The sequence below is a fragment of the Mercenaria mercenaria genome, chromosome 4 (assembly GCF_021730395.1).
Source record: "Mercenaria mercenaria strain notata chromosome 4, MADL_Memer_1, whole genome shotgun sequence".
NCBI lineage: Eukaryota > Metazoa > Mollusca > Bivalvia > Venerida > Veneridae > Mercenaria > Mercenaria mercenaria.
The window spans coordinates 5,824,627-5,846,130 of NC_069364.1; the positions used below are offsets into that span (position 1 = coordinate 5,824,627).

Here is a 21,504-nt window from a genome sequence, read left to right on the forward strand (position 1 = left end):
TTACCTGAAACATTGGTAGCTGTCGAATAGCTGATTTTACTGAAAATGTTGGTAGCTGTTCAGATGCTGATATTACCAAAAATACTGATAGAATCTAGCAGCTGAGTTGCTGATATTTCCAGAAATGCTGGTAGCAGCTGAGTTGCTGATATTTCCAGAAATGCTGGTAGCAGTTGAGTTGCTGATATTTCTAGAAATGCTGGGAGCAGCTGAGTTGCTGATATTTCCAGAAATGCTGGTAGCAGTTGAGTTGCTGATATTTCCAGAAATGCTGGTAGCAGCTGAGTTGCTGATATTTCCAGAAATGCTGGTAGGAGTTGAGTTGCTGATATTTCTAGAAATGCTGGGAGCAGCTGAGTTGCTGATATTACCAAAAATACTGGCAGCAGTTGAGTTGCTGATATTTCCAGAAATGCTGGTAGCAGTGGAGTTGCTGGTCTTACTGGAGAAGTTAGTAGAAGTGAAGTTGCATATATAACAGAGTGTTGTAGCATTGGCGTTGCACATATTACCGACTGTGGTAGCAGTGATGTTGCTGACATTTCCCAAAAGATTGGTAGCAGTGATGTTGCTGATATTACTGGAAATGTTGGTAGCAGTGGAAATTGCTGATATTACCAGAAATGCTGGTACCAGTTTAGTTTCAGATATTACCAGAAATGTTGTACCAGTTTAGTTTCAGATATTACCAGATATGTTTGTGGCAGTGAAGCTGTTGATATTACCAGAAATGTTGGTAGCAGTGTTGTTGCTGATATTACCAAGAATGCATGTGACTTGAAAGGTTCATCCTTTTTGATAGTGATACGCCATGAGATATCTGTGAAGGTATCTGTCTTTCTGAAAGAACATAGCTGTTACCTATTATTAGGTGTTCTGTGGCCTCCTTTTAAATCATAAGTAAACTAACATTTGTGAGCATTTTATCTACTGAATGTAGCTAAAACAGTTTTTATCTTGCCAATGCCTTAGGATATTCTAATAATGTGAAATCTGTTAACACAGGGGTTATAAGATATCAAGCTCTGACAAATTGCAATGAATTAGTTTTGTGAAATATTTTTACCTTCCTAGCTATTTTCTCATTGGTGGTCAGTTTTCTTCCGCTTAGCGGTTGGTTTATCAACTGCATCATCTAAGAAAATAAACAAGCAGGTTATGATGACCCTATATCGCTCACCTGTTAAACTTGGCCTTGGAATCATCTAAAAAAAACATTCTGACCAAGTTTCATAAGACAGGGTCATAAATGTGGCCTCTACAGTGTTAACACGATGTTCTTTTGATTTGAGAGGTGACCTAGTTTTTGACCCAACATGACCCTGTTTCAGACTTGGCAAAGGAATCATCAAGATAAACATTCTTACTAAGTTTCATGAAGATAGGGTCAAAGATATGGTCTCTAGAGTGTTGACAAGCATTTCCTTTAATTTAAGCAGGTGACCTAGTTTTTGACCCCACATGACCCAGTTTCGAATCTGGCCTAGAAATCAACACGATGAACAATCTGACTAAGTTTCATGAAGATTGGGTCATAAATGTGGCCTCAAGAGAGTGTTAACAAGCTTTTCCTTTCATTTGACTGAGTGACCTAGTTTTTGATCCCATATGACCCATTTTTGAACTTTGCATAGGAATCATCAAGATCAACACTTTAACCAATTTTCAAAAAGATAGGGTCATAAACATGGCCCCTAGAGTGTTAACGAGCTTTTCCTTTGATTTGACCTGGCGACCTAGTTTTTGACCCCACATGACCCAGTTTTGATCTTGGCCTAGAGATCATCAAGATAAACATTCTGTGAAAGTTTGTATCAAATCAAACCATAAATGAAGTCTCTATATGGCTGTAAACTACAAAATAGCAATTTTTGGCCCTTTAAGGGGCCATAACTCTGGAACTCATGATTGTATCTGGCCAGTTTTCATCATCAATTGCAAAATGTGGTCTCTATCTTGTTCACAAGCCAGAAATAGCAAATTCTGGCCCTTTAAAGGTCCATTACTAAGGCAAAGTGAGTTGGCAATTTTTTTCATAGCCAGTGCATAGACTTCTGCAAGACACTAAATAATGAAGATTGGCAGGTCAAAATTTACAGAAGGTCTTTGGAACTCAAAGAAATATATGTGTATTATGTTGAAATTTCAATGAATCGACAGAATGACCCCCAAGGTCTTTTTAACTTTCTTCATACTTCATAGAAAAATAATTATACATATACTGCGATTTATTTCGAATTTCTATGTACCAACTTTCATTTTCCAATAAAATGAAATAGTTTTTGTGCTTTTTAAAAGAAATTAAAATGCTCACTTTCCTTAGTATTGGACCTTTAAGGGGCCATAACTCTGGAACCCATGACGGGATCTGACCAGTTTTCAAAAGGAACCGAGATATTATGCCAATACAAGTTATGTTTAAGTTTAGTTAAAATTAATTGCAAAATCTGGTCTCTATCGTGTTCACAAGCCAAAAATAGCAAATTTTGACCCTTTAAGGGGCCACAACTTTGGAACCCATAATGAGATCTGGCCAGTTTTCGAAAGGAACTGAGATATTATGCTAATACAAGTTGTGTGCAAGTTTCATTAAAATTGACTGCAAAATGTGGTCTCTATCGTGTTCACAAGAAATTGTGGACAGACTACGACGGATGAAGGGCCATCACAAAAGCTCACCTTGTCACTATGTGACAGGTGAGCTAAAAAATCTGTCAAATATGTTTTGAGAAATATGCTTACATACAAAACTTTCACAAAATTTCTTAGTCAAAAAGAGACATAATTTTAACAAAATAAGGTAAAGTAAAGTTATGTAACTTCCCCTGAAAGGTCAACACATGCTATCAAAGACTTGTGTAAATATGAAAGTATTTGGCCAAATAGTTTTTGGGGAAATGTCTTGCATTTCAAACTTTAATCAACTTTTCTAAGTTATAAAGGGCATAATTTTTGACAATATAATATTAGTGTTATGTACCTTGCTCTGTGAGGTCACCTTATAATGCCGAAGACTTGCGTGAAGTTAGAACTCATATGGCCCAATATTTTTTGAGAAACCTGCATACATGCAAAATTCAACCAAAATTTCTGAGTTAAAAAGGAGCTAAATTCTGACAAATATAAGCTAGAGTTATGTTACTTGTCCCGTGAGGTCATCTCATGATACTGAAGAAACGTGTGAAGTTTGACAGCATTTGGCTCTATAGATTTTGAGAAACCTAATTCGATGATTTGAACTACTAGCCTTTATATCAAATCATCCTGTAAAGTGATTAGAAGGTGGGAAGTGCTAAAAAGCTTAAAGTGGATGAACAGAAAAATGAACAGACAGACTGCATAGGGAAAAAGGAAGGGATCTTTTTTTTTAAGTACCTTTAACAACTTAACAACTATGGCTACAACAGTTCATTTTTGTCGGTGAAATGTTCAGAGGCAATAATAAGACAAACTGTGTCAGGTATTTACCCTTACCCTGCTAAATTTCTATAATGAACTTGTCCATCTTTCAATATGGATAGTACCATTAGCTTTTGAAAGGGGTGCTAACCAAAAAGATACTGACTGAATGGCAAACAGTGCAGATCATGATCTACATTGGTCGCAAAGGCAGAATCACTTGCCGCCAGCTAAAGGTTAAAGTGAAAGACAACTTTTCTGAAGATAAAGGAAAATCTTGTTTAGAACAAATAATGAAAAGTTACCATCAACATTTTCTTCCAAGTCTTCAAGACAAAGCAACCTTCCCATCTGTGAGGTTACACTATCCTGGGACCCTGTATTTGAGAAATTTTCACGCCTTTTCTGAGCTCCAGAAAATGTACTATCATCAGATGCTGTGCTCGACCATGTTTCATGGCATTTCTGAGATCCAAAACTGGCTGAAAGTCTAGATCCCCTCCATGACTCCCTGGAATCATTTGTAGAGGACCTTCTATGAGAATCAAAGCTCGATGTAGATACTGAACTTGACCATGACCCCCTTGCTGAATCTGTAAAGCTAGAAGTGGATGGTTCACGAAGCTCAACAACTTGCACATCACCTTGACTTTCGTCTACTTCAACCACATCTGGTAAATCAATACTAGCTTGTCTTGTGAGGGATGAACTGGACTTTTTCCTGAATGTCTTTCTCTTACTCTCAGTATCTGTTCTTTTATCAAACACACTGTCCTCTTCTGAGCCACTAGCAATTAGATTGCCACGATCAGGTATTTTTCCTCCTTCCATATCGATTTCCATATCATTCTTTTCAAATTTTTCACTATCTTTTCCAACAACTTCAGAGTTCTCAGTATGTCTTAATTCTTCATCACTCATTTCGGTTTCTTCGAGACCACTATCCTGTCTCTTTAGTGCTATGACTTGATCAACATCCATCATTCTGTTAGGGCTTTCAGCACCTCGAGAACTACTTTTACTGCTGCTGCTTGAATGACTTGCTTCACTGGAACTTGTCTCGCTAGATTCACTGTCAGAATCATCCATTTTGTGAGGGACAAACACTGCACCCTCTTCAATAGCTTTTTTGAGAAACTCCGCAGGAACAAAGTCAAGGTCATGCTGAAGGTTATGTTGAATGCTCTTGTTGTATTTACCTTCTTCAAAAGCCTGCAAGTAAAATTTCCTGTTTTATATCTTTCATTCTTACTTAAGTATCTGAACTTAGTTTTCCTTACTTAGACAAGTATGAATATACATAATATTTTACGACATACTTCAGAAAGTGACTGAGTTGTACAAAATTAGACATTATTACAGAATTCAGATGTAAACATTTATGGAATATGTTATGTACCTGTATATTTTATTCCAGAATTTTCAAACCATATAAAAACAGTGTAGACAGGAATTATTAATTTATTCATTAAGTAGACAATTATAGCAGGAAATATGCCCTATATCATTTTGAACACTTTAACCCTCAACCCTGTTATTCAGTGAAATATTCAAGGGCATTGTTCTTGTAAACAAGAGCTGTCCGAAAAACAGCATGCTTGACTTTTCTCAGTGCTTGACTCATAATTTGAGCTTTGCCAGTAAAGGGGGCATAAATCTGTCAAAGTTCTTATCAGAGTTATGGAGAGTGTTACCTGTGGAGTAGCCTTTGATAGTAAATAACTATTTTAACTTTCAAGTCAATAGCTTTGATAGTTACAGAGATATTGGACGTTATATAAAAACTTTAACCAAAAAATTCTAAGTTAAAAAGGGGCAAAACTCTTTCAAAATTCAAAACAGAGTTATGGGGATTGTTTCTCCTGGTTTAGACTTTGATAGTAAATAACTATTTTTAGTTTCAAGTCAAAAGCTTTAATAGTAACAGAGACATTTGACTTTATCAAAAACTTTTACCAAAATATTCTTAGATTAAAAAGGGGCATAAATCTGTCAAAATTCAAATCAGAGTTAGGGGGATTGTTTCTCCTGGTGTATACTGTGATAGTTAATATTTTAAGTTTCAAGTCAATAGCTCTGATAGTAACAGAGATATTTGACTTTATCAAAAACACCGATGCTGATGCTGGGGCAAGTGCAATAGCTCTATATTTTCTTCAAAAAGTCGAGTTAAAAATAAAACATTTTCAGCTTTTAAGACTCTTATAAATTTAAACAGATTAAATATAAACTAGGGCTGCTTTTGAGAAAAGTGCATGTCTCCCACAACTGTCTAATCATTTAGTGATTCAAAGTGGTTTGGGTGAATGGTTCTGATCAGAAATTTCTGGGAGGTCTGGATGGTTTGTATGATTGGTACCGATCAGTTATGTCTGGGAAGTCTGGATGGTTTAGATGATGAGCAATCAGTAAATCAAGGGACATAATTCAAAAGTGCCTGGGCCGATTTGGCTTGTTAGCGAACTTGGCCGAGGACTTATGGTCAAACACATTTTGTTCAAGTTTAGCGAAGGTTGGATGAAAAAAGTTTGACTTAAGAGTGTGGACAAGCTTTGTGACAGACAGACATATAGACAGACAGACAGATACAGGAGTAAATCAATATGTCTCCCACACCACTGTGTGGTAGGAGACATAATTATTTACTGACAGTAAAAATACTACATAATGTCCAAAAATGCAACCTAATCCCTACAGTATATTTTTAATGTAACAAGCTAACAAACCTGATAGTCTTTGACCCTATCTTCTATCAAACGATGTTCATACCTCAGTAACTTCATCACTTTTATATGGTTATCTGAAATTATAAGTATATGATATGAGCCGTGCCATAAGAAAACCAACACTGTGCATTTGCAACCAGCCTGGATCCAAACCAGCCTTTGCATCCGCGCAGTCTGGTAAGGATCCATACTGTTCGCTAACCGTTTCTCTAATTGCAATAGGCTTTGAAAGCGAACAGCATGGATCCTGACCAGACTGTGCAGATGTGCAGGCTGTCCTGGATCCATGCTGGTCGCAAATGCACTATGTTGGTTTTCTCATGGTGTGGCTCAATTATTACAAATAACGGGTGCCAGGCTTTTTTCTTTTATTTTTTTCTTTATTACACCAATACAATTTTGGTCATATGGCGATATCGCGACTTTTCCAGCCTTTGATGGTGGTGCCCCTCCAAGATTAATTAGGAAGCTTTTATAGAGGTGATGATTTTTCGAAACAGAAAAAGGAATACTGCTTGTAGTAATCCAACTATCCACTAAGACAAAAAAAAAAAAAGAGCCATCAGTAAACTGATGTGTGCTCCCAAAATATATCCTTGACACAAGAAGTGAGCCAATGTTTGCATAAAGAACACCAAACAAGAGGTCCATGAAGGCCCTGTATCGCTCACCTGACCTACTGACCTAAAGATCATAAAGATTAACATTCTGACCAAGTTTCATTAAGATATGGTCATAAATGTGGCCTCTAAAGTGTTAACTAGCTTTTCCTTTGTTTTGGCCTGGTGACCTAGTTTTTGACCCCACATGACCCAGATTCGAACTTGACCTTAAGATCATCAAGATTTAAATCTGACCTAAAAATCATCAAGATTAACGTTCTGACCAAGTTCCATTAAGATATGGTCATAAATGTGGCCTCTAAAGTGTTAACTAGCTTTTCCTTTGATTTGACATGGTGACCTAGTTTTTGACCCCACATGACCCAGCCTTGAACTTGACCTAAAGATCATCAGGATTAACATTCTGACTAAGTTTGATAAAGATACAGTCATAAATGTGGCCTCTGGAGTGTTAACAAGCTTTCCCTTTGGTTTGACCTAGTGACCTGGTTTTTCACCCCACCAGACCCAGATTTAAATTTTACCTACAGATCATCAAGATTAACATTCTGACCAAATTTCATTAAAATACGGTCATAAATGTGGCCTCTGGAGTGTTAACTAGTTTTTCCTTTGATTTGATCTGGTGACCTAGTTTTTGACCCTACATGACCCAGATTCAAACTTGATCTTAAGATCATCAAGATTAACATTCTGACCAAATTTCATTAAAATACGGTCATAAATGTGGCCTCTGGAGTGTTAACTAGTTTTTCCTTTGATTTGATCTGGTGACCTAGTTTTTGACCCTACATGACCCAGATTCAAACTGGATCTTAAGATCATCAAGATTAACATTCTGACGAAGCTTCATGAAGATACGGTCATAAATGTGGCCTGTAGAGTGTTAACTAGCTTTTCCTTTGATTTGACCTGGTGACCTAGTTTTTGACCCTACATGACCCAGATTTAAACTGGACCTTAAGATCATCAAGATTAACATTCTGACCAAGTTTCATGAAGATACAGTCATAAATGTGGCCTCTACAGCATTAACAAGCTTTTCCATCAATTTGACCTGGTGAACTACCGTAGATACCCATGTATAATGCGCAGTTTTTTGACCCCCGGGACCACCCCCGAATCGTGGGTGCGCATAATACACAGGTATAGACAATGAGGTAGTTTTTGACCCCGGATGACCCAATATCAAACTCGTCCAAGATTTTATTGAGGGTAACATTCTTACCAAGTTTCATGAAGACTGGGCCCAAATTGTGACCTGTAGAGTGTTAACAAGCTTTTCCTTTGATCTGACCTGGTGACCTAGATTCTGACCCCAGATGACCCAATATCGAACTCGTCCAAGATTTTATTGAGGGTAACATTCTGACCAAGTTTCATTAAGATTGGGCCAAAATTGTGACCTCTAGAGTGTTAACAAGCTTTTCCTTTGATTTGACCTGGTGACCTAGTTTTTGACCCCAGATGACCCAATATCGAACTCGTCCAAGATTTTATTGTGAGTAACTTTCTGACCAAGTTTTATTAAGATTGGGCCAAAATTGTGACCTCTAGTGTTAACAGTCAAATTGTTGACGATGACGGACGGACGGACGACGACGGACACAGGGCGATCACAAAAGCTCACCTTTGAGCACTTTGTGCTCAGGTGAGCTAAAAAGCTACAAAAGGGGACATACCGGTAATCATGCAACATGTTATTGAGCCTTAAAAATGTTTTTTTTTCAACTTTACCTGACTATAACATACAAATGCTGAAATTTTCTTATAACATAACAGAAGTTGCTTTTTTTTTTGTAAATAGTAGATGAAATGGTGGTTAGTTGGGCACACAAGGCTTTGTAATAAGAGCAACAAGAACCCCCTTACAATATCATTTGATGGGGAAGCTAATTAAGATTAGATGGTACATTTTCATTAGAGTTAGTTCTTGTTATTTTTTTTTAAATTGTAAACAACAGTACTGTGATTAATTTTGTATCTAAAGTAAACATGCAACTAAAGATGAAACTAAATAGAAAACAAGATTGAAGCAAGAATAATGTCAAAACTGTGTAACAAATGCTCAAGAAAACTCAATCTGAATAAAATCCTGATCTTCTCGTACACGAAGCTCATGCGTAGCATTATTGAGGGGATAATTTTAATCAGATTGCTTGAAAACTGTTACAGAAATTATCTGGCCAGGTTTATATATTGGTCAGTATTTTGCAATATACAGCATTCTGTAAAATTTCAAAGGGCAGTAACTCCATAACTTGGCATGCTAAGGTTTACTTTTCACTCGTGATACTGTCTGTAAGTGCATGCCAAATCCAAAGAAAACTATAGGAGAAGCTATCTGGACAGTTTTGTGATGGCTAGACAGACAGAGAGATGTGCAGATTGATGAAATCAGTGAGCACATAGGTTATATATATATATTTTTTAGAAAGCCGAAAGCTGTGTTTATAATTAAACTTTTGACACTGTTTGAACATATATTTCCTCATACTCTATAATTCTATCTTTATGTTCTTGTATCCTTCCGGGATCCAGTGTGTTTGAAAGGCATTTCGTTGAGATTTTTTCTTTAATATCACACTTTTATATATATATATATATAGTAGAGAGAATTTATACGAACTAAATCACCACCACAATATACCAGACCAATTACAGCAAAGCGCCTAGCAATACAAACGAACACGCACATGCCACAGCAAGTCCACTAAGTAAACCCAATAAGATTAGTTTCGATGCTGCTTTATATACGAGCCTGAATTGTACTACACATTCGTACTGGTTCAACATTTGCATTTATATACTCAAATCTCTGTTTTTATGTCTCTTTAACTGACTGGGACCAGAGAAGCTATATTTTCTGTCTCTGAAAGTTAACTGGATCTCGAGGATACATATATATATATAGTTGAGAATAACTCTAAATCCAATACTATGTTAGAAAATGGGTTTACTTTAGAAACTCAGCCAATACCTCTGACATGTCTGTATGTCCTAGCATCATTGTTTTCAATTGGTAACCCTCCATTTGTAATCTGCATTAATACCTCATCATAGTACTGCATGGCTTTTTCTAGATGATCTTGACCATCCACTGAAAAACATTAACATAACGCTTTATACACACACTGTAAGGAACTGAGGAACTGTCACACCACTGCTATACTACAAGTTATGAGCATTACAATTCTCCACAGGCAAATCCCCCACTGCCAAATATCCTCCCCCACCCCTCTGCTTGACAAAGGCGTGCAATTCTGCATACACCATAAACATTTGAGCTGCACCATGAGAAAACCAACAGAGTAGCTTTGCGACCAGCATGGATCCAGACCAGCCTGGGCATCCGCGCAGTCTGGTCAGGATCCATCGCTTTCAAAGCCTACAACAATTAGAGAAACTGTTAGCGAACAGCATGGATCCTGACCGTGCAGTCTGGTCTGGATCTATGCTGGTCGCAAACACACTATGTTGGTTTTCTAATGGCGTGGCTCATTTAATGCATTTGTTATGTTTGCTTACAAATATCTTTTTGGCTCAACACTCTGGTAAGCTGATTAACAATGTTTAGTTTATTGGGTATTTGTCTCACATATAATGGCAGACTGTAACAGTCATGGAAGTTATTTCTCTAGGGGTAGGGATAGGGATGATGTTGACACTGAAAACTAAGACTAAATCCCAAGAAAGAGATATTTTTAGGAGGTTGAGGGGGGGGGGGTGGAAATGGTGGCAGCCTGATATGGCACACCAATTGTTCACAGTTGGAAAACTAGGATTAACAATCGATAAACTAGGATTTTTGAGTAACCTACATTTTTGAGCGAAAACATAAGATAACGGGCGTAAACCATTGTTTATGCTTGTGAACTCAGGTGTACGTTTGATCAACTAGGTTTCTCGATTGAACTATAAATTTCATTCGTTATCCTAAGTTCAAGAGCGTGAACCTATATTTACAGGCGTAAACCTGGTTTCACACGCAAAAACCATAGTGAACTTGGGTTTACGACTGCGAACATAGGTTCACGCTCATGAACATAAGATAACGACCAAAAATCATAGATTTGTTCAAAAACCTAGTTTATCGAATGCAAACCTAGGTTCATGTTTGTTAACTATGGTTCAGGTTTGTAAACATAGGTTCAGGTCTGTAAACTAGCCAATTATCCAATAATTATGTTCTTGGTCAAAAAACTAGGATTATCGAATACTAACCTATATTTACAAGCGAAAACATAGGAAAATGGGTGTAAACCTTAGTTTAAGCTCTTGAACCCATGTTAACGTTCAATAAACTAGGTTTTTCTGACTGAGCAAAAACATATATTTACCGGTCGTATTCACGGTTGTAAACATAGGTTCACATTTGTAAACATAAGTTCATGTCCGTAAACTATGGTTCACAGTGGTAAACATAGGTTCACATCTGTAAACATAGGTTCACGGCCGTAAACACATGTTCACGCCCAAAATTCATAATTGATTTTATAATCCTAATATATCGACCGTAAACCATGGTTTATGTTTGATAAACTAGGTTTCCTGATTGATCTACAAATTTTGGCCTTTATCCTATATTTTATGGTCGTTATCCCATGTTTACGCTTGTGAACCCCAGTTCATGCTCGTAAACCATAGTTTACAAACATGAACCTATGTTTATGACCATGAACTTGGGTTTACAAGCATGAACTATGGTTTACGGCGTTATCCTATGTTTTCACTTGAAAACATAGGTTAGTAAACCTAGTTTATCGATCGTCAATCTTAGTTTTTCGATCGTGAACCTAGGTTCACGTAATTATTGGACAATTAGTGTGCCACAGCCGGAATACAAACAATATCAAGAAACACGAGAAACTTATGTTACAAAACTGTTGGTTGTTGGTAAATCGTTTTTCAAATGGGCCAGAGAGGAGAAGGTTTTCAAAATCCAAAATCCTACCATCCAACTCCTTCTGTTTCTTCTTTCCAATTTTAAGGTGGTAGTGTGCAAGTCTTTCAAGGGCCAGTGTTATCTCTATATGTGGTGGCACATACAAATTCCTGACAATTTTCAGCACATGTTTCCCATCTTCTAACGCCTTCTCTAACAACTCTTGCTTGTAATAGATTTCAGCTCTATTCCGCAAAGTTCCTGCCTGGCTTGGCATCATTTCACATCTCATCTGCTTATTGTTTCTAACTGAAAATGAAAGAAATGTTTTATTCTTCTGACACTGCACTACTTAGTTACAAAACAGAATCTGGCACAAGTATGTTTCAACAAGAGCTGTCTCCATAGGATGACATATGCCCCCGATGGCACTTTGAATGAGTAGTTATGGCCGATGTTAGAGTTTAGGACCTTTGAGCTACGGAGCTGGGTCTTGCGTGCGACACGTCGTCTTATTGTGTCACACATTCATGTGTAATTATTTTAAAATCCATGCATGAATGACAAAGATATGGACCGGACAGGCCCATCAATGCACTATCATGAAAAATGACCCTTAACGTCTAAGTGTGACCTTGACCTTTGAGCTACGGACCTGGGTCTTGCGCGTGACACGTCGTCTTACTGTGGTACACATTCATGCCAAGTTATTTGAAAATCCATCCATCGATGACAAAGATATGGACCGGACACGCCCATCAATGCACTATCCTTTAATGTCTAAGTGTGACCTTGACCTTTGAGCTACGGACCTGGGTCTTGCGCGCGACATGTCGTCTTACTGTGGTACACATTCATGCCAAGTTATTTGAAAATCCATCCATCGATGACAAAGATATGGACCGGACACGCCCATCAATGCACTATCCTTTAATGTCTAAGTGTGACCTTGACCTTTGAGCTACGGACCTGGGTCTTGTGCGGGACAAGTCATCTTACTGTGGTACACATTCATGCCAAGTTATTTGAAAATCCATCCATCGATGACAAAGATATGGACCGGACACGAAAATTGCGGACAGACTGACAGACTGACAGACCGACAGACTGACAGACCGACAGACTGACAGATGGACAGACGGTTCAAAAACTATATGCCTCCCTTCAGGGGCATAAAAAGGCAAACAAAATTGTGTACACGATATCAGCTTTAAAAGACTGGAAAGTAGGTGAAACTAGAAAATGCTTTTATAAAAAAGCGCATGTCTCCCCCAATGCAAAGTCCTATAGGCAAGAAGTCAATAGTGGTCAGGAGCGAAAGTCAAAGAGACACTGATGGTTGGCTGCAATAGGGATCATCTACTTGGCATGTCCAGTCATCCCCCTAAATTTCAACACTCTTGGCCTAGTGGTTCTCAAGTCACTGTTCAGGCTCCTGTGACCTTGACCTTTGATCAAGTGACCTCAAAATAAATAGGGGTCATCTACTCTGCATGTCCAATCATCTTATCAAGTTTCAGCATTGTAGGTCAAGTGGTTCTCAAGTTATTTCCAAAAAAATGATTTTACATGAACAGGCCACCGTGACCTTGACCTTTAATAGACTGACCCCAAAATCAACAGGGGTCATCTACTCTGCCTGTTCAATCATCCTATGAAGTTTCAACATTCTGGGTCAAGTGGTTCTCAAGTTATTGATCGGAACTGGTTATCAATGTTCAGGCCCCTGTGACCTTGACCTTTAACATAGTGACCCCAAAAACAATAGGGGTCGTCTACTCCAGCAGCCCTACAACCCTATGAAGTTTGAAGGTTCTAGGTCAAATGGTTCTCCAGTTATTGCTCGGAAATGAAGTGTGACGTACGGACGGACAGGGCAAAAACAATATGTCTCCTGGGGGAGACATAAATATAATGTATTGAGGTCAGTGGCATTAATACTCTGTAAATTGATCGCAAAACTTATACTTAACTACAGTGCAACCTCTGTAGAGCAACACCCTTTGGGAGATACAAATATTGACTGTTATGTAGAGGTTGTTGGGAGAGGTTAATTTAATTGTGTATTTCATCTTAGGGAAATTTTGATAATGTTGTTATAGAGAGGTTTTTGCTTAAGAAAGGGCCACTCTGGAGGGGTTGTACTGTATGTTGAAATTACTCTAGAAGTACAATACATAGGAAAATGAGCTGAATTGGCATTTCAATAAATTACGACAAGTTTTACTGTCTAGCCTGGCTCATTACCAAAACTGAAATCTTACAGCTATATACTAGTAGATTCCACCAAAGTTTCATTTGGTTTGTTTATTTACAGAGATCTTGTAGCCGAATACTGTAGAATTTTTTAAACTTTAGTGTCAAGACAATTTTGGAAAAATGGCATTCTGTGAAATACTGTATAATTGATCATTACAAAAAGAAATACCTTTGAATTGTATCACTTCTGTACAACTAATGCAATTTTAAGATTTATTCTTTCTTATTAATTATAGTATCCCTTCTTAGGAAAACGTGAAGATGTGCAATTTATTATCCCCCGACGAAAGTCGGAGGGATATAGTTTTGGCGTTGTCTGTCCGTCCGTCCTTCCGTCCGTCTTTCCGTCCGTCCGTCCGGAGCCATATCTAGAAAATGGTTGGGAATATTTATTTAAAACTTCATATACAAGGTCACCACAATGAGTCCTTGCGGCCCGTCAAGTTTCAGTCAGATTGCCTAAGTAACACCAGAGTTATGGCCCTTAGAAGTTTCTAGTGTTAACTATATAGGGTACTATAAATATGGCAATTTCTGCATCATAACTTTTGATATATTTGACCTAGAACTATGAAACTTAAACAGAATTTAGATCACCATAATGTGGTTTGTGTACACACAATTTCATTTGGATTTATTTGTAAATGAAGAGTTATTGCCCTTTAACTGTATAAAAATCCACATATTTGTACATAACAAACTTACCATTTGGTAGAATTTCATTAAATTTCTTTCATTCTTTTCCATGAACATTTATTGTAAACATGCGAAGTTGTGTACCCACACCCGGTCACCCCCTTACCTTGATCACACACCTCCCCCCTATCCCCCGACAACCCCCCCCCCATCCCCCCCTCAAAAAAAAAAAAATCATTCCTTATTTTAGATTTTTTTCAAACAAACTTCATATACATGTTCACCACTATGAGGTTATGGGGCCCATCAAGTTTCAGACAGATTGCCCAAGTAACACTAGAGTTATGGCCCTTAGAAGTTTCTAGTGTTAACTATATAGGGTACTATAGATCTATAGATATACCAATTTCTGCATCATAACTTTTGATATATTTGACCTAGAACTATGAAACTTTAACAGAATTTAGAGCACTATAATGTGGTTGTGCACAGACAATTTTGTACGGATTTCTTTTTGTAACTTCAGAGTTATTGCCCTTTAATTGTCTAAAAATCCACATATTTGTACATAACAAACTTATCATTTGGCAGAATTTCATTAAATTTCTTTCATTCTTTTCTGTGAACATTTATTATAAACATGTGAAGTTGCGCACCCACACCTGGTCACCCACTTGCCTTGGTTACACCCCCTCCCCCTCCCCCTCCCAACCTCCCCAAAAAATTTATATTTTTTTCATTTCTTATTTTAGATTTTTTTCAAACCTTCCAAGTTGTACCATTCCCCCACCTCACTTCTCCCAGTCATGCCCACCACTGATCATGCATCCTCTGCCCACCCCCCCCCCCCACCTTCACCCTTTTACCTTTTTTTTTCCATTTTTAATTTTCAATCAATATTTATAATCAACATGTGAAATTTTGTTTCCTCTCCCATTCCCCTGCAGCCCACCCCCTAAAAAATTAAGTATATACATATATCTATATATAGATATATATATTTCCATTCCTTTTTTTTTTTTTTTCAAATGTTCAAACCTTCAACATGTTAAGTTGTGACTGCACAAACCTTGCCCTCAGCCATGTTCAAGATATCTTACCTGTGTTCTCTTAAGGACATCTGATCTTTTAAGTTCAAATGTACATGTAAAACAGCAATACCTGGTGCCAAACCACTCAAAGACAATATTTCATTCCAGTTAAACTTCAAGCTCACATTTCAATTAACTGCATTTAATTTTAAAAGCTAAGCTTATTACAGTAAGCATATCCCATTCAAAATAAATTCTTTAGTCAGGATCAAAGTATCATACATTTATTATGTACTCTTTAATTAAACATTTGTTTTCTGTTAAATTGATTTTGACTAATGAAATTATTTGCTTCTTATTAACATCCTTAACTTTTTGCCGGATATATCTTTTTGCCATTCCTCACCACAAACCCTTTCGGCGGGGGATACCAATTCATCGAATTTGCTTGTTTTGATACGTTACATTATGAAGGTATAATAACATAGCTGTGTAGTTATAGTAACTGACCACATCACAACACTGACTTACCAGACTGATCATAAAATTTCAGAGCCTTCTGGAAAAGCATACTTCTTTTTGCTGTATCCTCTGGCTTATCTGTATCCAGTGCCAACTGATGATAACATGCTGCTACATTACTCCGGTACTCAGTCAGATTTTTATGAAGCTGGTTCCCAGTAAGCTTCAGTATAAGATTATATGCTGCTTCGTGACAAGGCATTGACTTTTCATATAATTTCATCAGAAAAAATACACAGCCTTCCAAATTTTTTACATCAGCGAGATCAGTTTGGAAGTATTTTCTAGAGTAAAGGACCTCACCTTTTCTTGATTTTGTTTGCCCTTCAAAAAGTTTCTCGGCAATTGTCAAGAAATCCATTGCTCGTTCATGCAGGACCTTTTCATTATTGTTCCGACTCTTCATGAAATAAAGCCTTCCTTTGACCATATAAAAGGTTGCCCATGCTGGTATTTCTTCATCGGGTGGCTGGTTCCAACCATCTACTTTCGAACAAACTGTATCATCTGTGACTATTCCAAGTTCCGAGGTTACACCATCCAGTAGCTGGAGTGTCTGCTGAATCCTATCTTGAGTCAAAAGACTCTCTGCTTCCAAAGATCGCCAGTAGATGTAACTGAACAAATTTTTGCCTTCCTTTTCAAGTTCCGCCTGTCTTCTAGCAAATAATTTCCTTTCTAACGATGATATAGCCCAGTCGGCAATTTTCCAAATACGTCGTCTCTGAACAGCAACTGACGAAGATTTTCTGTGTTTGTTTGGATCTTTCTGTGGTAAGTATTTAGTTAACAGTGTTGCTTCTTGACGAATTATGTTAAAAAATTGCTTGATATGGACCATATTTGCATCCATAATGTTTCTGGCTATCAAAGGATCTTTATCAGAGCTTTCTCCCAATTTTTCTATTTCTGTACAATAGTGTTTTAAAAACTGAAACTTTGCTGATTCTCTCTCTAACCTGAGATTTTCATCTTCCCTACAAAGTGACATGACATACTTAGCGACAAGTGGATGTAATGAGTATAATTTTTCAGCTGACCTCTTTTTCCGACCTAGCGAAGAGAAGGCATCATCAACTTCAAGTAAGAAATGAGATTTTAACTGTTGTAATTTTATCCACATGTTGTCTCTCAACGTTGGGTCTTTAACACTCATTCCAGGTCTTCTAAATGTTACCTCTTTCTCAGTATCGAAACCAACTGATACAGCGGCCTGGATGTTAAATCTAGCAGTTTGGAAAACCGAAAACCGTACCAGGAGGGTTTTCAGTTCATGCATCTGAGGAGAAGTTTCTAACATCTGGAATGATTTCTGCAGGAAAGTGTCCATGGGAACAGTTTGTGGCTGACGCTGAAGGCCCGAGAGAAGTTTGTCTGCTGTAAAGCCATTCTTAATTAGGTCTCCAACCATGCTGACAGAAAATGGAATTCCTCCGCATATAGAATGTACCCCATCGCAGACAGAACCTGGCAGGTCCTGAAAATAATATAAAAAGCTTAGTATTTAATTGTAGAAGCAAAACAAAAGTGCAATAAGAGAATAGGCAAAAGGTATAATACTAGGATGTGATACAGTATCAAGAGCAGGTGATACCATTGAGAGCAGGTGATAGCTGGTTAAACTGCTATTCAGTTCAAATAACACTTCAATTCTTACATACATTATTTTAATCATATAACGAGAGCTGTCACTAATGGTGACAAATGCCCCCGCAGCACGTTGACCTTTGACCTTGACCTGGTGACCCCAAAGTCAGTAGGGGTAGTGTACTCAATAAGTACTATCAGCAAGTGAAGTTTGAAGGTCCCGGGTGAAGAGGTTCGCAAGTAAAGTGCCTTCATGCAAAAAGTTAAAATTGGCCCCTGTGACTGTGACCTTTGACCTGGTGACCCCAAAGTCAGTAGGTGTGGTGTACTCAATAAGTACTATCAGCAAGTGAAGTTTGAAGGTCCTGGGTGTAGTGGTTCACGAGTAAAGTGCCTTCATGCAAAAAGTTAATGTTGTGACGAACAAACTAACAAACGAACTAACGAACGGATGGACAGTTGAAAACTAATATGCCTCCCTTCGGGGGCATAAAAAAAAAGATGTTTGGTTTTGTCAATATTCTAATATTCATAGTCGCAAATTCCCTCCAGTTTACGAGAACCTTACAAATTGCAATGAATGTAAATGACTAAATTTTATCATTAGCACCATCACAAGGTATGTAGTGCGCACTCCAGGCATGTCTGCCATAAGAAATATTTGGCAGCATTTGAATATATTTCGATAAAGATTCTCTTTCATAAATGATCATGTTTATATATGTTTGTTGGTTTTCAGATGCAATTTTTGGATTATTTAGAAAAGTTTTGCCTAAGAACATACTTTTCAGCTGGGGATAGACACTGTCTGCTGGAGATAGCTTATGAAGAAAAAATAACCCTGTATTGGGGCATATCTGTGCCAAATACTATCAAATCCTTTGACAGCAAAGTAATGGACTGAACAAGAATGTGACAGATTGTCTGGTTGACAAAGACAATACCTATAGTCCCTATTACTGGTTTCAACCAGTACTGCACTAATAACCAGGGTTTTCAAGAAGTCCTGGATAAAAACTTACCTTTTCAGACTTGTGTGAAATTTTACGTAGAACTCTAGCAGTATCTTCACCTGTCAAAGGTTTCAGCTCTTGTTCCACCATTTGTTTATCAAATAAAAAGTTCCTTTCATTTGAAATCTTGGTTATATTTGACAACTTCTTCCCCACTGTCAACAGAAACTTAACCTGAAAAGAGTGTAATGATCATTTGTTAATTGTATGATACAGTCATTTCTTCATTTCACCATCAAAGAACAAAACTAGAAGCCCACGGGCAACATGTCGAGCCTGGCCATTGACCCATAACGGTGACCTTGACTTTTGAGATAAGAGTCGGTCTCACTGAGTTAAACATTCAAGCCAAATATAAACAAGATATGGACCGGACAAGATCTGACATGACCTTTGACCTCCAACTGTGACCTTGACCTTTGAGATAGGAACCTGGCTTTTGTGCATGACACTCTGTCTCACTGAGGTCAACATTCATGCCAAATATAAACATGATTCCTCAATGCATGTCAAAGTAAGACCTGACATGACCTTTGACCTCCAACTGTGACCTTGACCTTTGAGATAGGACCCAGGGTTTGCATACGACACTTCGTCTCACTGAGATTAACATTCATGCCATATATGAACAAGATTGATCCATGCATATAAAAACTTATGGTCCGGAAAAACAAGTCAGGACGGATGCATGCACGCACACACTGATGGATGGAGGTACGTATGCACATACACTGAACAGCCATTTGTTGACAACTATGTCTTCGCTTCTGCAAGCATGCTTGAAAACAAATAAAGAGCTGTTTGTAAAACATATATAACTTCTACCCCATCACTGATAGTCTGACCAATTTTCAGTCCCTAAATCACTTTGACCTTAAACTTTGACATACTGAACCCCAAATCAACAGGGACTACTGACAACAGGCAATCATCTTATAAAGTCTGACGACTGTATATCAAAGCTGTCTGTCTTTAAATATTGAGTGAATATTGTTTTCAGTCTTTAAATCACTGTGACCTTGACCTTTGACCTACTGACCTCCAGAAAAATAAAGGTCATCTACCATGCATTCTTACAGTTACTAACTCGAAATCTAAGACTGGATAAAATGAAAAATTAATGTAAAACTTACAAGGAGCTGCAGTTAAATAAACGCTTGATGCCCCCAGTGGCATTCTTGTCGATAGATTTTGCACCTAAGTCCAAAATGAGGTCAAGGTCAAACTGAGGTCAGGTGATGTTTGAAGATGAGGAATGATTACAGTTTACATCTGTATTAGTATCAATTCATTCTTGTAAGGGGTATTGATGCTAGACGAAACGGTCCCATTTGGTTAACCAAGAGATGACCCATATAAAGCAACCTAAGTCCAAATTGAGGTCAAGGTCAAGGTCAAACTAAGGTCAGGTGATGTCTGAAGATGAGGAATGGTCACAGGTTACATCTGCATTAGTATCAAGTCATTCTAGTAAGGGGTATTGATGCTAGACGAAACGGTCCCATTTGGTTACGGACGGACAGACAGGACAATCACCATAGGCCTCCCACATCAGTAGATGCTGGGGACTAAAAATTATATATTGAAATCAAAAGATAACCTCAGTGTGTACTAACATTGCTTGTGAGAGGAATTTTATGTAGAATTTCCTTCATGAATTGACAAAATTCATTTTGCTTCGTGCTTCCATCACAGTGTCCATCAATGTTGTCCAGAAGTATCAACATGTCTGAATTAAAATAATAAAACAATACAATTACACAACACATGAAAATTTCTGATGTATAAAGAGAATTCAGGGGCGAGTGTTCGAAGTCCAATTTTGATGTTACTCATGAGGAGGGTCAGAGGGCCTCTCTTGAGAAAATCCTTTGACAAAACAAATAGAAATGGTGGCTGCTGATTACACTTCACTTCTTAAGGTTAGAACAACACATTCACAAAAGGTCCAGACTACACACCCTAAACAATGTACAAGCACTACACACCCTAAACAATGTAAGCACTATACACCCTAAACAATGTATGCACTACACACCCTAAACAATGTAAGCACTACACACCCTAAACAATGTAAGCACTACACACCCTAAACAATGTAAGCACTACACACCCTAAACAATGTAAGCACTACACATCCTAAACAATGTAAGCACTACACACCCTAAACAATGTAAGCACTACACACCCTAAACAATGTACAAGCACTACACACCCTAAACAATGTAAGCACTACACACCCTTAACATGTACAAACATACACACCCTAAACATGTAGCACTTACACATCCTAAACAATGTAAGCACTACACATCCAACAATGTACAAGCCTACACACCCTAAAACATGTAACACTACATGGGCCTAAACAATGTAAAAGCATAACACCCTAAAATGTAAGAACACACCCTAAACCAAATGTAAGCATACACATCTAACAAGGTACACTACAATCCTAAACAATGGTAAGCACTACACATCTAACAATGTACACAGGCTCACACCTAAACATTAAGCACTACACATCTAACAATGGAAATGCACTACACATCCTAACATTGTTACAAGCACTACACACCCAAACACATTAAGCACTACACACCTAAACAATGAAGCACTAACATCCTATAATGTAATCATACACATCCTAACATGTAAGCACTAACATCCTAAACTATGTAGAGAAACTGTTGTACAAGGCTGACATAGAAAATTTCAAGGTCATGAAAAAGTGGACTTTGCAGTTCAGAAAGGCTTCATTAATTCAATCTTATTTGTTACAGTAAAAGTATCACATTTGAATTAAAATAATTTTAAACAACA

At 37.7% G+C, this 21,504-nt stretch overlaps 1 protein-coding gene across 7 annotated transcripts in view; it reads right to left on the reverse strand.

The window, feature by feature from the left end:
- Positions 1-21,504, reverse strand: part of LOC123550897 (uncharacterized) — a 49,175-nt gene continuing 27,671 nt past the window's right edge. For 5 of the 7 annotated variants that reach the window (XM_053540258.1, XM_045339372.2, XM_053540259.1 and 2 more), the window contains exons 6-14: positions 20,298-20,410; positions 18,691-18,855; positions 16,091-17,558; positions 11,703-11,942; positions 9,729-9,848; positions 6,126-6,199; positions 3,705-4,611; positions 1,067-1,135; positions 5-840 (exon numbers count right to left, since the gene is read on the reverse strand). In XM_053540258.1, the coding sequence (XP_053396233.1) occupies positions 1,083-1,135; positions 3,705-4,611; positions 6,126-6,199; positions 9,729-9,848; positions 11,703-11,942; positions 16,091-17,558; positions 18,691-18,855; positions 20,298-20,410 (3,140 nt within the window). In that variant the 3' untranslated portion in view covers positions 5-840; positions 1,067-1,082. Of the gene's footprint in view, positions 841-1,066; positions 1,136-3,704; positions 4,612-6,125; positions 6,200-9,728; positions 9,849-11,702; positions 11,943-16,090; positions 17,559-18,690; positions 18,856-20,297; positions 20,411-21,504 lie in introns of all 7 variants that reach the window. The other 2 variants (XM_053540262.1, XM_045339373.2) reach the window with 2 other exon arrangements.